Source organism: Seriola dumerili, unplaced genomic scaffold (genome assembly GCF_002260705.1).
Source record: "Seriola dumerili isolate Sdu_G_001 unplaced genomic scaffold, Sdu_1.0 BDQW01000110.1, whole genome shotgun sequence".
NCBI lineage: Eukaryota > Metazoa > Chordata > Actinopteri > Carangiformes > Carangidae > Seriola > Seriola dumerili.
In genome coordinates, this window is record NW_019174365.1 from 12,704,495 (window position 1) to 12,720,851 (window position 16,357).

Here is a 16,357-nt window from a genome sequence, read left to right on the forward strand (position 1 = left end):
TCTGACCCTTCGCTCTGTGGAAAATGGCCAGATTTCAGGATGTTAAAGAGTCGTTCAAACAGCGGCTGCTGACCACGGTTCGCAAAGATATGTTTGGACATTTCGAGAGAACAATATCCGAATATGAAAAGGAGATCGACCGCAAACGAAAACTACTGGATATGGTTACAAAGCCCAAATTAAAGCAACGGCAAACAGGTGAGTTATCTTCTCTACTGCTGGAAATGTGTTTATTGCTCTCCTAATGTTGCATGCACTAGGGGCTAAACTAAACTGGCTCCAGCATCCACACACAACTTGTTAGCCGCAGCTAGCTTCTGCTATAAAGTTTCATTTAGTCCTTAGGAATCAAAGACCCTACGGTGTGTTGATATATATATATATATATATATATGATGACTCATATATATATATATATATATATATGATGACTCAGCATAGTAAAGGCTTTTTGTTGGAGCTGCAAGTTTTCTGTGAACACTTTGGTTTGAGTCACATCAACTTTGTTTCTGAGAAATTAGTTTTTCTGTGTGGTATGGCCAATGGTTGTAAACACTACAATACACATGAATGTATTTGCACTGAGCAGCAATGGAGTTGTCATTTCAATTGTTGTACAAAAAAATCACAGTTGGGTTACTAAAGACTACTGCCCACTCTTTGATCATTACTACAACACCTATTAACAACAACACTTAACACACTGTGGATTGTCATGTTATTTATCACTCTTTTCCGCTACGCAAACTTAAGGATCTGTAACCTGGAGCTTCTCTTAACCTGAACTTGAAAGAACATGTGAGGTGTGGGCTCTAGCTTCTGTTTTTACAAGCCACAGCACTTCGGATATATGTCATTGAAAAGGTGACACTTCAGATACCAGGACAAACAATATTTTGATGATGATGATAATTGAGTGCTGTTCAGTTAAGGGACAGACATCAATGGAAAAAATTAATTATACTTTTAATGTAGAGAACAGGCTGCAAGATGCAACACAATCATTTATGAAGTTGTTTTTCTATAAAAGAAAATTAAATAATGTGATATGGTGTTTAATCGGCTGTAATCACTACAGAGTGGAAAAAAGACCTCACTGCTGCATCATGATTTTCAGGCTCCACACCAACTTTTAACATTGGTTAAGTACAATTTTGAGGTTGTTGTACTTTACTTGAGTATTTCCATTTTCTGCTATTGTACACTTCCACTCCTACATTTATTTCACAGCTTTAGTTACTTTTAAGCTGAAGATTTTACACATGGGTTAATATAACAAGCTTTTATAATACAACACACTGTTAAAGATGAAACCAGGGGTTTCTGACCCTTTTGGCTTCTGGCTTCTCAAACATCAGTGTAGTTAGGTCACAGTTCAGATGTCTGTGTTGTTAACAGCTCCACCAAACGGGGGTTTTTCCCTCTAAACCAAACCAGGGCTTCTACTTAAATAATTCAACTACATGTTGCTGCTGATACTCTTGTACTTTTACTGTAGTAGGGTTTTTCATGCAGGACTTTATGATGGAGTATTTTCAATACTCCATTACAATGGAATACTTGTAATGGAGTAAAGGATCCAAATACTTATTTCACTCCTGGTTTCTCTGTGCTTGTGTTTTTATCAGTGTGTCTTGCAGACGTCCAGCAGCTGATGACTGAAGACGGGGTTCCTACTGAGAAGCAGGAGTGGAGCTCCGGACTGGACCGGGAGGATCCAGAACCTTCACACACACAAGAGGAACTCTGTCTTATTCAAGGACAGACAAGTGATGATGGAGAGGAGGACTGTGGAGGATCAGAATCAAACAGAGACTTGGATCCAGCTTTGTATTCACAGCCAAACACTCCTGAACCTGAGAGTGATGACAGTGATGAAGACTGGGAGGATCCTGACAAAAAATTTCAATGTTCCAAATGTGGTTTTAGATTTCCGAAATGGTCACGTTTGAAAAAACACATGAGGGTTCATACAGGAGAGAAGCCTTATAGTTGCTCTTTGTGTGGCAAAAAGTTTGCTACAAAAGCAAGTATGGACTACCACTTGAAAATTCATTCAGGAGAGAAACCATTCGATTGCTCGGTTTGCGGTAGAAATTTTAGAGATAGAAGCACTTTAAAATACCACATGTTGATTCATGCAAGGATAAAACCATACAGTTGCAGTGTTTGCAACAGAAAATTCAGGCGGGCGACATCGCTCAAGATCCATAAGTGTGTGAACAAACCAATGAGCTGCTCTGAATGTGATGAAACATTTCCTAACAAATCCCTTCTGATGACCCACAAGAGAACGCACAAGGAAAAGAAGCTACTTACATGCACAGTTTGTGGTTTACAGCAAAAGTTTAAATCCCAGATGAAGATACACATGAGAAGCCATACGGGAGAGAGACCATACAGTTGCTCAATCTGTGGAAAAAAATTCACACAAAGAGGAATTATGATGCAACACATGGCAGTCCACTCAGAGGTGAAACCATTCGAATGCACTGACTGTGGCAGAAGATTCTTTTGGCACTTTCAGATCAAAAAACACAGGTGTTCTCAAAAAACACAGCAAATCAAAACAGGCTTTACTGGAGGGAACCGTGGAGGAGCAGAACCGGCCAAGAACCTAGCTCCAGGTACATCTTTAAAACCAGTCCCAGCTGTTGACATTGATTTCTGGAAAGATACCAGGCAGCATCAGTCGGGTATCACTTATCAGAGGATAAAAAAAGTCACTGCAAATGATGGAAATAATACCGGAAAGGAAACCGGTAACTGCTCTGATGACAACAATAAAACTGAACCCAAGGATGATGAACGTGTTGACAGTGATTCGTGCAAACAGAACAATCAACGAGAGTCGGGTTTAAAAAATGAAGACGTCTCTGTGAGTGAAGAAAGATTTAATATTGACATGAAACCATTCAGCTCTTCTGATTGTCATCAAAAATCAGAGAGCAGTCACATGCTACAGACACACATGCTGTGTCATATAGGAGAAAAACAATTTAGTTGCTTCTTTTGTGGTAAAGGATTTAAAACAGGAGGATATCTGACAAAACACATATCTGTCCACACAGGAGAGAATCTACTCACATGCATAATTTGTGAGAAAAGATTTACTTGGGAGTTCGAACTCATTAGCCATGTCTGTGTTGGCTCCACAGAGCTTTCTAAAAGGCCAACTAAGGAGCAGAATACTGCCAACTGCAACTACAACTACAGCTGCTCTCATTGTGGTCAAGGATTTGAGCAAAAGCGCCAACGACAGGAACACATGAAAATTCACACAGGAGAGAAACTGTTTAGTTGCTCAGTGTGTGGTGAAGGTTTTGCCAAGCGTGCAAGTTTAACATTACACATGATGTGTCACACAGTGGAGTCTCTCCACTGTTCAGTTTGTAACACTGAATTTAGTGACAGAGAGTCATTAGTTCAGCACATGAGGATCCATACTAGACAAACACAATTTAATTGTGAAATTTGTGGTAAAGAATTTGCATGGAGAAGAAATCTGACAAGACACATGGAAGTCCATGCAAAGGAGGAACATCACGGCTGCAGTGACAGAGAATCAACCAGCCATGATGAGCTCAATAACCATGGGTGTGGTGGCGAGTCCTCACAGAGTCAGACTGAGGAGAACAGAGAGGCAGAGCCTCCAGCCAGCAGCTCAACTGAACACATGGAGACAGAAGCTGACGGAGAGGACTGTGGAGGACCAGGACCAGACAGGAACTCAGATCCACATAGACATTTAGAACCAGGTTCACATAACAAGGCTTCAGACTCTTCTGACCCTCAGACTAAAGATAGTCATTTTTGGAAAGAGACCATGCAACGTTGGTCAGATTCAAACTGTGTAAAAGATGAAGTGTTTGAAAGAGAAATGGAATACAAACCTGACCCGTCTTTTAACCATCAGAATGATGACAGGGATTTTTGGAAAGAGAGCAGGAAACCTCTGTTATGTTTAAACTCTCTGAAACATGAAGAAGTCTCTCAGAGTGATATAACATGTGAGAACTCACAGCCCTCACATATTAAAGAGAAGCAGGATGAGGTTCAAGGACCAGAGGAGGCTGATATCACCAAGTTCACATTCACTCCTGTCCCTGTGAAGAGTGAAGATGATGATGATGAAGAGAAACCTCAGTCCTCACAGCTTCATCAGAGTCAGACTGAGGAGAACAGAGAGGCAGAGCCTCCAGCCAGCAGCTCAACTGAACACATGGAGACAGAAGCTGATGGAGAGGACTGTGGAGGACCAGGACCAGACAGGAACTCAGATCCAGCTTGGCAACCAGGTACTGGTGACAAGGCTTCAGACCCTTCTGAACCTGACACTGACGACAGTGATTTTTGGAAAGACACCAGGACGAGAACCAGAAAGAGTCAATGTCCGTCAGTTTTAGACTCGTTAACACATAATGAAATTGCTGAAGGAGACATGGGATTAGGTTCTGTTGAGAACCGTTTTAGCTGCTCTGATGTGAAGGCGTCAGGGTCCCTGGAACCGGAGAGTGATGACAGTGTGGACAGTGATTTTTGGAAAGAGAGCAGGAAACCACAAGTAAATTTAAAAAACAATGACATCTCTGAAAAGGGCATGAGATGTTATACTAAGAATCCATACAGCTGCCCTGATTGTGGTAAAAGATTTCGCTACATGTGCCAAATGAAGACCCATAGGGAATGTCATGCGGAAGTGACACCATTTGTTTGTCCTGTTTGTGATCAAAAATTTTCTTACGATTCCCACCTGAAGATGCACGTGAGAACTCATACAGGAGAGAAACCATTCAGTTGCCCAGTTTGTGGTAAAAAATATGCACATAAGACAAGTATGCGCAATCACATGGCTGTCCACACTGTTGATAAACGGTACTGTTGCATTGTCTGTGACAAAGGCTTTGCTTGGTATACAGAGCTTAAATACCATAAGTGTGTTGGTGAGTCCTCACATGAAAATCAATACTAGGAGAAAAAAACAGGTAATTCCTCAAATCAGAAATCTGAAACAGCGCACACGACTTCACACAGCAGAAATGAATCATGTGAGGCGTTCGTGCCACGAGATTCATTCAGTGGTTCAGAAACACGAGACTGACAGTGAAGTTGTAGAGCTTTAGTGAGGTACTGGAGCATGAAAGCAACAACAAACATTTACACTGAGATTCTTACTAATTAGTTTTCTGGATAAAGAAAACCAAGATTTTGTTTTTAGTTATGGCTGAAAAACAAACCCAAATTACTATTTTTTTTTTAATTTGTCACAAAAGGTTTTACATCCAGAAAATATATTATGTTTTCCTCTCTGTAACTTAATCAACCGAACTAAAAACACAGAGGGAGATTGATATGATTCATGGTGGCTCCTCTGCAGATGACGATAAAACTAAAACTTGAAACTTGAAACATGAAACTTAATAAACTTCCTATCTACCTCTGTGAAATACTTTATCTTGATTGTAACCACAAACACTAGGCCATCTACAGATATGATCTTCAGTGAGTCTTTTCTGAACTTGAAAAACTGAATTTTCTTGCTGAGTACCCTGACCTGGGAGGAATTTACAACATGAATAGTTAGATATTTCTCCTTAATGCCTCTCAGGCCTTTTTTTGTGTTATACTGTATATAAATGAACAGGCTGAATTTTGTATAATTTGATGTTCTTTTGTTTTGAAATACGTGGTCCAGACATGGCTGTCAAACAGACTGGGGCGGCCTGGCACCACATAGTTCCTAGAACATTATTCTGTATAATTTTGTTTCACTTGGAAATCAGCTTCAAAAACTGTTCAAGTTGTAGCTGTAGCCAGAAGCGCCTCTGAAATGTAACATGATATTCATATTTTAATAAAGTCAAATTCTAAACTGAAGATTTGTATGTTTTTCTTTGAATATTCATATTCAGAGTTAATTACAGCACTTGTCACTAACATCAAATAAAAATGGTAAAATAGAATTTCAACAGAATTTTAGGCTGGTTTTATTTTTATTGTCAGAAACTTTAAAGCTAAGATTTGATTCTTTTATTTATTTTATTTGATCTACCATTTATTTTTTTCCTCATAGCTTTTTTCCCTAAAGAACTCATGCATCTCTGCATCAAGTCTCTGTCTATAAAGCAGGTAATTAAAATAGTAACCAACAACAATAAACCAATTATTATTACTGGAAATATTAAAAACACTTATTATTGTTACCTTCACAAACAAAGATTGATCAACCATTCAGTCTGAATAAAATGCTTTTTTAAATGTAGATGTTGCGTCTTCTGGGTGAAAACAGACAAACACTCGACAGCCAAAGAATTGAAGGAGTCAGGGTTGAAGTGGGTTGTGTGGAAGGACCTGCAGGTATGGGCGGCTGTTGAGGTCCACTGTCAGTAATGTTACTTTAAGTTCTTCGGCCTGTGTTTTCCGTTTGTGTCTTTCATTGCCTTTTGCCTGCACTTTGTAACCACAGATTCTGGTAAGAAACAAACATCATCATTACTATAAGAATCAGCTTCAGGGCTTCAAACACATCGGGTGGTTTTAAAAAGTCACAGCATCTATTCAAAACTGTGGCTGAAGCTCAAAACAGTAAGTGTGTTATTTGTTCCATCTGTAATATTCTTGTTCCGATGTGACGCACACAGCATGCCACAGTGAGAAGAATAAAAACCCAACATATAAAATATTGTTGATACCAAATATTAATGTTTCTTACTTCTGTAGTTCTGGCTCAGTGTCACTGTGAGCTCGTGATGTGAATGGAGATCGACTCCATAAAATATCACTTTTATTACCTTATTACTTATTATCAAGTGTAAATGATCATGTGCACATTTCCATACTCTAAATGATTCTGTGGAAACCTTGATAGTAATTTGCCGTGTGTTTTAAAGTCGTTTGTAGTTTGAGCGCTCGGCTGCAGCCTGTGTCCCAAACACTGTGATGTCAGGACAGCAACGGTTGTATAAAACAACCCAGAGCTTAAAACTGAACATTTTCCCTTGTCTTTTATGAGAGTGAATTTATTATCTTATACAAAAGTAGATTTTCATACAAGGAGCCTAAAAGCTGCAGGTCAGGAAACAGCTGGACTGAAAAGTGTTGACCTACTGACCTCCAGTGGTCAGCAACAGTCACTGCAGTTCCAGAGTTGACTCGTCTGGCGGGATGCAGAGATAAGATGTAAGTCAGAGAATTCATTATTAGTTCTGTTTGATTTGTGTCTTTGTATTAAGATTTTAATAGCACCAGGATATGTCTGTGGATTTAATTATGACAATCGTTTACAGAATGTTGTTTTGGTCCAGATGTCAGCAGAATCTGCACTTTAATATACACAGTAAAAGCTTGTTTAGTTTCAAAGTAGACTAATGGACATAAATCTGCCAACAGTTGAATTATCTGCATCATCGTAACCTTTATTTGTAGTTTTAAGGAATAAAAACTGAAGCTGTGATGTTGTTTACTGAAATGACTGCAAAAAAAAAAAACAGACAAAATGTTTTATGTCACTGTGTCTCCAGTATGAAGACATATTTATTATAATTATAATAAAATAATCACAGAACTTTGTGTCAGATTAGCAAATGTAGGTTGAAGAAAGTTCAAAGCAGTCATGGCTTTGTGACAATTAAGAGCTGATATTAAAGTCTCATACCTGACAGAATGATTCACACAATGTGATGCAGGAAAAAACAACAAACAAAAATGACATGAAAATCTGTCTCATCCACAGGCAACAACATCAAATATACTGTATTTCACCAGAGATGAACCAGTCTTAATCTTAATAAGTCTTAATGACTTAAAGTTATTAATGAGGCTTCATAATCTGACTAAGCGTAATGTAGGACTCTTGATTATATAGTTTTTCTGACAGGTGCATTTTGTAGTGAAAACATTTTAATGCAGAAAATTATCACCACAGGGTTTATGTGAACAGAAAAATAACACAGTCAGGTGAGTTACCCAAGGTATATTGTGCAAATATCCCAAAACAAAATAAATAAATACATTAAACCTTAAAATGATATTTACCAATATGGACTTTCCCCTGTAGGCTGAAAGTAAAAAAGACATAACAGTTTGACACCTGTCGAGCTTTTCTTTACTTCATTACTACGTCACTGAAATATTCAGGGCAGCTAGGACTGATTTCCGTCTCTGAGAAACTTGATAGATCTACCAGCAGCCACCTACATGGTTTCTCCTGAACAATGAACGATTTGATGCGTCTCAGTTCTGTTTATCTTGAACAATTCAGCTCAACCAGCAACTCTGCAGCTTCATTTACTGCTGTCAACAGCACACTTATGGTTTGTGATTTGTGAGTGAAATCTAAAACCTTTACTGCAAACGTTACAACTGAACAGTTTCCTTCCTGTGTGGACTATCATGTGTTCTGTCGGAGTTGCTTTGACTAAAAGGATCTGAGCAGGTGTACGGTTTCTCTCCAGTATGAACTCTGATGTGTTGTGTCAATTTTGATTTGGAACAAAAACTTTTGCCACAGGATGAGCAGTCAAACGGTTTCTCCCCTGTGTGGGATCTCATGTGTGTCACAATGTACTGATTACATCTAAAACGCTTCAGACAAAACGAGCAGCTGTAAGGTTTTTCTCCTGTGTGACATCTCATGTGACGAATTACACTTTCCCTCCTAGAAAATCTGTTTTCACAAACTGGGCAACTGAATGGCTTCTCTCCAGTATGGATTCTCATGTGTTTCTCAAGCTCTGAACTGCATCTAAAATTTTTTTTACAAACAGGACAGGCTAAAGGCTTTTGGTCCTCATGAGACATCATGTGTCTCTGTACAGACCTCTGGTGGCCAAACTCTTTACCACATTTGAAGCAACTATACGGTTTGCTGCTACTATACCAGACCACCTTACTGACAGAGTCTTTTTTCCCACATGGATTCATTTTAACAACGTTTAAACCTGACTGAGGCTCCCTCATCTCCTTCCAGTCATCGCTGTCATCAGTGTCAGGCTCAGAGGAATCTGGGGCCTTGTCTTCTGTATCTGGTTGAAGATGACTATGTGGATCTGAGTACCTGTCTGATTCTGGTCCTCCACAGCTGTGAAGCTGTGAGGGCTGAGGTTTCTCTTCATCATCATCATCATCTTCACTCTTCACAGGGACAGGAGTGAATGTGAACTTGGTGATATCAGCCTCCTCCAGTCCTTGAAGCTGCTCTCCCTCCTGACTGGTCCAGAGTTCCTCCTGTTCCTCTTTAATGTGGGGGGGCTCTGGGTCCTCCTGGTCCAGACTGGAGCTCCACTCCTGCTGCTCTTCTTCACTCATCAACAGTTGCTGGATGTCTGCAGGACAGAGTGAAACACAGATACACACAAATGAAAACTGTGACTGAAACCACAGAAACCACTACTTAGGCTTAAGATGTTGAAAATACTTGAGTCAAGATGTTAATAGTTTGTTCCTGTCAGTAAAGACAGTGAAAGGCCTTTACTCCAGTTCTGTCACTTCAATTTAAAGTCTGTTTACTGTGGTCCTAGAGACAACTGCTGTATCGAGAAACTACCACAGAGGAGGTTTCAAGTACTTAGGCAGGTGTCTGTCTGTCTATGGACAGATTTTAGTCCCTGTGATAGCTAGGATGGGGAACTGACACCCGGTTCAAATTAGAACCGGTTCCAAAGTGGCCAGAACTGGGCACCTGTACAAATTTAACTGTAGTTTTTCCAGAGCTTTATTTTCTTATAGAAATGCTTTGATTTAAGAGTATAAACCAACTGTGAGGTGGGTAAACTAGCAGTTAGTTCAATTAACTGCTCTATATTGATCTTTCTCCATTATTTCATATATTATAATGCACATGTCTGTGGGTCAGACGTTTTATTATAGTAGTAAACACTGTTTGAATTTTACTTTCAAATTTTTGCATTCTAAATATTTGACCAACTTGTTGTGGGTCGTTAACACCTTGAGAGTCATTGAGGTCACATGTGACCCCCCCTCCACCCATCACGTGAGTCATTAGGTCACCTGACTGATGGTAAGCTACCTGAGAAGTTAAATGAACCCTCCACCAGTCTGTAAGAACTGGTGCAACTTCTTCAAGAACCTGAAGCTGGTCCAGTTGTATTCTACATTATCAAACAACTAAGTTCAAAATATAGGGTTGATTATAACCTGATTGTGGACAGGAGGGGAATAAGAGGAGAACTAACCTGCTCTGTGCAACAAAAACCTTAGGGGCTGAAAACAGTGTCCAGTAGTTTATGCTGTCGCTGGTTCTCCTGTTCTGAACGACATAGTTCCTCCTCGTACTCCGCTACAGTTCTTTCAAACAGAACAAAGATCTCTCCAGCAGCCGCGGTCAGTATCCGCTTCACCAGAGCTCTCTGCTTGAAAACTTCAGACATGTTCACGCAACCACACACACTCCGTCACGCCTCTGTGCTCTCCAGCACACACTCACTCTGACCAGCTGCGATGATGCTACGCTCCGTCCCCCGTCAGGCTGTTTCCAGCTAACATGCTAAGCTAACTCCAGTAGCTCTGTAGGAAACCGGGAGATGAGCTCATTGTGAGAAACAGTCCGTTCAGATCTTTATTCACACACACAGATGCTCTGACGGCTCTTTATACTCACCCGCTGTCTGAAGAAACGGGGACAGGTCACCAGATGTTATAAAGTACCTCTGTAAAGGTACCCGCTGTGACGGTAAACGTTTCCGGTGATAGTTGATTGCCGACTTTCTAAATAAAAGTCCAAGATCTAAACAGACGTTTAAAACAATACAATTATTATAGATGTCTTTTGTTTTCGCATTATTATATACACAAAGCAGATTGTTTATCTAGCCTTGTTGTTATTATTACATGCTAAATAAAAGACTTTAAAAAATGTTGCTGGTGCAGTCAATTCCGTCACATTGTTGTCACATTAGTGATCTGACTTTCTTTTAAAATTCTGTTTTTATTGTTCACACTTATTCCAGTTAATGATCAAATTGCAGTTTTTTTTTCTCATAGTCATTACAGAGCAATGACAAGTTAATTTCACAAATGTAAAACATTCTGCTCACATAATACATTATAATTCTTTTAAACAATTTGGTATCCTCATAAAATATTTATTAATATGTTTGCATGTTTACAAGGGCTAAATTCTTCAATATTAATATTGGCCTTAACAATCCAGTGGACTAAATTACCTTATTCTATCAATTTATTATTATTTTTTTCCATTTATACATTTCTATTTTTTTTAAGTTCTGATTTTTCACATACAGAACTTATTGTAATGCTCAGAAGTTCAGCATTTATTTGGAAGGCTAAGAGTAAATAGCCTGGAAGTGATTCCCTAACCATACTTTACCATCCCAGAGTTGACATGATCAATGCATTGAATTAGTTTATCAATAGGGCTGATGCCAATAGGTGATAACAAATTGTACACCTATGTATCGTCACAATAGCCATGAAAATTAATGCCATGTTCTCTGATGAACTTTCCCAGTGGCATCATCCAGAGACTGAACCACACAGTCCCAGAATCGAGCCTTGGGGAACCCCACGTTATGCTAGCGTTCGCTGAGACAGACCAATGGAGACAGAAAAGTCTAAACCAGTCTAAAACTGAGAGGCCAGCACAGTTCTGTTATCTGTTAATAAGGACATCATGATTGACTGTATCAAATGCATTTAAGTCTAAAAGTACCAATACTGATAGTTTAATGAGTTTAATGAGTTTAATCAGTCTCAGGTCATTTAGTACTATAACCAGCACCCTCTCGGTGCTGTGGTGAGGACAAAAGTCAGATCATAACTTGTCAAATACACATTTGAGATGTAGGTAAACATTTAGCTGTTTAAATACTAATTTCTGAGCAATTTTATTTAAGAAGGAAAAATTTGAAATCAAGGTTTTATCAGGGTTCCTTTTCTTCAGGAAGATTCGCAACAGCAGTTTCCAGTGCCTAAGGGAAAGTACAAGTCAGCAGAGAGTGATTTCATCATCTAAAAAATTAAACACAGCCTTACAAAGAAGGTGGGGATGGAGATGAGTGAGCAGGTGGAGGGTTTTAGTTGCATTATTTCTTTCTTAAGTATTTCTCTTATCAACAGCAGCAAAATCATTCACAGCAGTCTGAGGTAGAGGAGAAGTGTCCAAAGACAGGCTCTTGCACATTTAGGTCCAACCTGATTTTTTTTAGTCTTGTGTCTAAAAAATGCAGTGAACTCTTCACATTTTGATAATGAAGTGATAAAAGTGTTTGGAGCTGGATTTACAAGGTTGTCAAGTGTTTGGAAAAGAATTATGGGATTATTATGAGTTTTAGAAACCAGTTTGTCCTGTATTTGTTGAAGTTAGTGAGGTACAGAAACGGTGACATATAATTCAGCACACCAACGTCTTTGGTGTTTATGATTAGGTCTGATCGAACGAACAGGAAACCAACACTAATTTCTCGGGGACCATTTATTATGTTACACATTCTTATACGTTCATGTTGTTCTTGCTCTAACCCTTCAACACTCATGTCAATCAAAAGATGGGCAGTAAGAAACATTAAACTGTCGCTCCACAGCTTCATTTACTGCTGCTGCTCTCTCCACTACACTCATGTCTTTTAAACTGTGACTGCCATGTGAATCCTTTGTCACAAACACTGCAGTTGAATGGTTTCTCCCCAGTGTGAGCCGTCATGTGTCTTGTTAGATGTCCCTTTCGTGAGAATCTCTTTCCGCAAACTGAGCAAACAAAAGGTTTCACCCCAGTATGGATCCTCATGTGCTGAACCAAAGTGTGACGCTGGGTGAAGCTGGTGTTACACTCTGAGCAGGAAAAAGGTTTTTCTCCTGTGTGAATTCTAAAATGTGCAACCAAATCTGAGCGCTGCCTGAAGCTTTTACTGCAAAATGAACAACAAAATGGTTTCTCCCCAGTGTGGACTCTCATGTGCTTATCCAAAGACCAGCCATGACTAAAACTTGTGTTACAAACAGAACAGCTGAAAGGTTTTTCTCCTGAATGACACCTCATGTGAGCAATCAAGTGTTCTCTCCGATTGAAACTTTTATCACAGAATGAGCAGCTGAATGGTTTTTCTCCTGTGTGACATTTCATGTGTCTTTTCAGATTTGTCTTTAGGCCAAATGTTTTACCACACTCAGAGCAAATATATGATCCCTTGTCAGTATTATGTACAATACTCTTCATAGAGTTTGAACCAGACTGAGGTTCTCTGGTCTTGGTCCAATCATTGTCACTGACATCAGTCTCAGAAGAGTCTGAAGTTTTGTCATTACTAACTGGCTCTAAATGTCTATGTGGATCTGAGTTCCTGTCTGGTCCTGGTCCTCCACAGTCCTCTCCATCAGCTTCTGTCTCCATGTGTTCAGTTGAGCTGCTGGCTGGAGGCTCTGCCTCTCTGTTCTCCTCAGTCTGACTCTGATGAAGCTGTGAGGACTGAGGTTTCTCTTCTTCATCATCATCATCTTCACACTTCACAGGGACAAGAGTGAATGTGAACTTGGTGATATCAGCCTCCTCCAGTCCTTGAAGCTGCTCTCCCTCCTGACTGGTCCAGAGTTCCTCCTGTTCCTCTTTAATGTGTGGGGGCTCTGGGTCCTCCTGGTCCAGACTGGAGCTCCACTCCTGCTGCTCCTCTTTACTCAGCTGCTGGACGTCTGGAGGACAGAGTGAAACACAGACACACACACACTGTGGATAACTATTTTCACATCACACCACATCAGCTGTGAAGATGAGTTTGATTAAGATTTCCATGACTGATATTAATAGTTTTATCTATTATTAATGCATGTCAGTAAAAGACCAAAAAAGTATGTAATAACTGTATGTAAATCAGATAAATGATGGTAAACTTTTATGTCACATAAAGCCTGAGATGTGTAATCATCTGGAATGATATATCAGCTAAATCTGGCCTTTATACAAATATGCTAAAACGGTTGATTATAAGTTTATTTTTCAACTGTACCATGTTCGTCTCAGAACACGTCTCAGTCACAAGTTCTTCAATGTAATAAAGGGAGTTTAATCAATAAATAGTTGTTATGTAACATATTTTTGCTGGGGTGTTGTGTTTAGAGATGATGGGACCTGGGGGTTGACCTGGATTGGGTCATGGTTGGTGCCTTAACTGTAGGTCACCAGGGTGCATCTGTGTTATGAGCTTATTATCACCATAGACTTTATATAAAAATATATCACACATTATCTGCTTTGTTTGTATTACTCGCATGTGCCAACACCAGCCTCAGGTCTAGTATCTGTCAGGATACTCTCTGGCTTCGTTCACAGAGGAGTTTGTCTCCCATTATTACCGTGAAGTTGTATTATCTATTACAGTGTCACCCTTCATTAGAGATTGGCAGCATCAAAAACATTTTATTATGGTTCAACAGCGGTGATGTTACGGAGACGTGTGGCTCCTCAGTGTTGGTAACCGCTGTCGTTAATCAGAGTAAAAGCACAGTAACCGCCACAGTCAGCAGCATACGGCGGCGCTGTTACCGTAAAGCGCAGAGTACGGCCGCTCTGCCGCTGCTCCGCCCGCAGTCAGTCTCTGCTTCACCACAGCTCTCAGCATGTGGACTTTAGACATGTTCACACAACCACACACACTTTCCCCCCGTCACTAACAAACCGTGCTCTTCACCACACACTCACTCTGACCAGCTGTGATGCTACGCTCCGTCCCCGCCAGGCTGTTTCCAGCTAACATGCTAAGCTAACTCCAGTGGCTCTGTAGGAAACCGTGAGATGAGCTCATTGAGAGAGACGGTCCGTTCAGACAGCTTCATCCACACACACACAGTCTCTGACGGCTCTCTCGGGTTGTTCGTCACAGGCACTGAGAGAGGAGCGCGGGGCTGTGCTGACACGGGGCTCCCGTTCAGCCGCCATCTTGCTCATTTTCTTCTTTGGGGTCTTACGCCAGCTGGCGTCGTTTATGTTGTTTTGCTGCCCCCTCTGGTTTTAAAGGTTCACTACAATCCTGTAGTCCAGCTGCTTTCAAAGCCTAAAGATCCATTTTCTCTCCTCCACCAAGTCTCCACCCTCCCTGGTCTCTGTAGACCTGTAACTACTGTCCTTTCTTCTTCATGTGTCCTCCATGTCTTCTTAACACTCATTACTGACCAATTCTTAATTAATTACTCTTTCTTGATGGTTATTTCTAACCACTCCTGCTTTATTTTGTATTTCATATATCAACACAGGGAAAATGATACAGCTGAGAACCAGAACCAGCCAGGAGGCTGGATTCAGGCAGACATTTACAGCCAGGTACTGGGACTGAAGACAGTGATAAAGACTGGGAGGAGACCAGATAACCTTAGTCAGGGTTCAGTTCGTGAAGTTCCTGTGGTATAAGATACATTATTTAGTGGAAACATGTTCACAGAGCTGCTGCGCAAAAACGAGAAGTTGACTGATTTTCAAACACAAAACTGGATTAAATTAAACTCCACACTGTGTGTAGAATATTTCTTTGGTGTTGGTATCAAATGGAGAATGTGACAACCAGTGGTAAACAGACCAAACCAGACAAAACATATCAGTCAGGATGTTAAACGTTATTTTATTTAGCCACAGATTGTTTGAGTTGTGATGATGCTGTTTACTCTTTACATTAACTTTTGAACTGATTTTGTTATCGATTGTAAAGGTGAATTGTACCAAAATATTTTAAATTAATTGGGTAGAAATGTTTTTAAACCTGCAGTGTTTTCATCTTTATTTGTCCAGTCACTGTTTTGAATAAATGTAGAGTTCTTCTGTGGAAGTTTTTTTCTCTTGATTTGCCTCACTATGACTGCAGATCCACTAAATTCAGCCGACTGGTTCTGAGAAACACTTGATGTGCAGATGACCTGCAGCGCAGTACACAACGGACAAAGACCGAATACATGAACAGAAACAGATGTTACAAACCAACAGGAAAATTAATAACCAGTTTATATTCTATAACATTATCAAAACCAGAATAAGGAAGAAAAAGACCAGAAGTTGAATAAATCCAAAATTGAATATTATAAAATTATCACAATTGTTATAAAATATAATGGACAGATTGGTCTGTTCAGAGGCACCAAATGTACAGACACAGTCCTGTATATACACCACACCTGTGCTGTGGTGCCCCCTGCTGGACATGTTTAGTGACTGCAGCCTTAAACACCTGCATCACTGTGAAGCCTGCTCCCTTTTTATAGCTGAGTGCCATGCCTACATCACTACCACACTACTAACACACACACCTGTACTAAGTCAGTTCATCCATAGTCGATCAACAGGAGATGAATCAGAAACTATTTTGATAATCATTTGAGTCACTTTCAAGTTTCCTAGTTGTAA

The 16,357-nt window shown here is 40.0% G+C and overlaps 1 protein-coding gene and 1 long non-coding RNA gene across 3 annotated transcripts; both read right to left on the reverse strand.

Annotated features, from left to right (window-relative positions):
• Window positions 1-9,264: 9,264 nt before the first annotated feature.
• Window positions 9,265-10,696, reverse strand: LOC111223345. The gene is made up of 3 exons (XR_002665168.1): window positions 10,619-10,696; window positions 10,194-10,524; window positions 9,265-9,323 (listed from the first exon to the last, which is right to left on the reverse strand). It is a non-coding gene; the product is annotated as an uncharacterized LOC111223345 (long non-coding RNA).
• A 1,039-nt stretch (window positions 10,697-11,735) lies between these two features.
• On the reverse strand, window positions 11,736-14,892 carry LOC111223322 (gastrula zinc finger protein XlCGF8.2DB-like). Of its 2 annotated transcripts, none has more exons than XM_022747426.1 (2): window positions 14,669-14,892; window positions 11,736-13,662 (listed from the first exon to the last, which is right to left on the reverse strand). In XM_022747426.1, the coding sequence occupies exons 1-2, from the start codon at window positions 14,721-14,723 to the stop codon at window positions 12,563-12,565; spliced, it is 1,155 nt and encodes a 384-aa protein (XP_022603147.1). In that variant the 5' UTR covers window positions 14,724-14,892; the 3' UTR covers window positions 11,736-12,562. The 2 variants fall into 2 exon arrangements, with proteins under 2 accessions (XP_022603147.1, XP_022603146.1); XM_022747425.1 differs by having other exon boundaries at window positions 14,513-14,892.
• Between the last annotated feature and the right edge of the window lie 1,465 nt (window positions 14,893-16,357).

Excerpts from the sequence above, each read along its gene's own strand:
- LOC111223322 (XM_022747425.1), bottom strand. The coding sequence starts at position 14,603 with ATGTCTAAAGTCCACATGCTGAGAGCTGTGGTGAAGCAGAGACTGACT. Across the intron at positions 13,663-14,512 it reads GCCGTACTCTGCGCTTTACG|ACGTCCAGCAGCTGAGTAAA; the intron begins GTAACAGCGCCG and ends TCTGTCCTCCAG.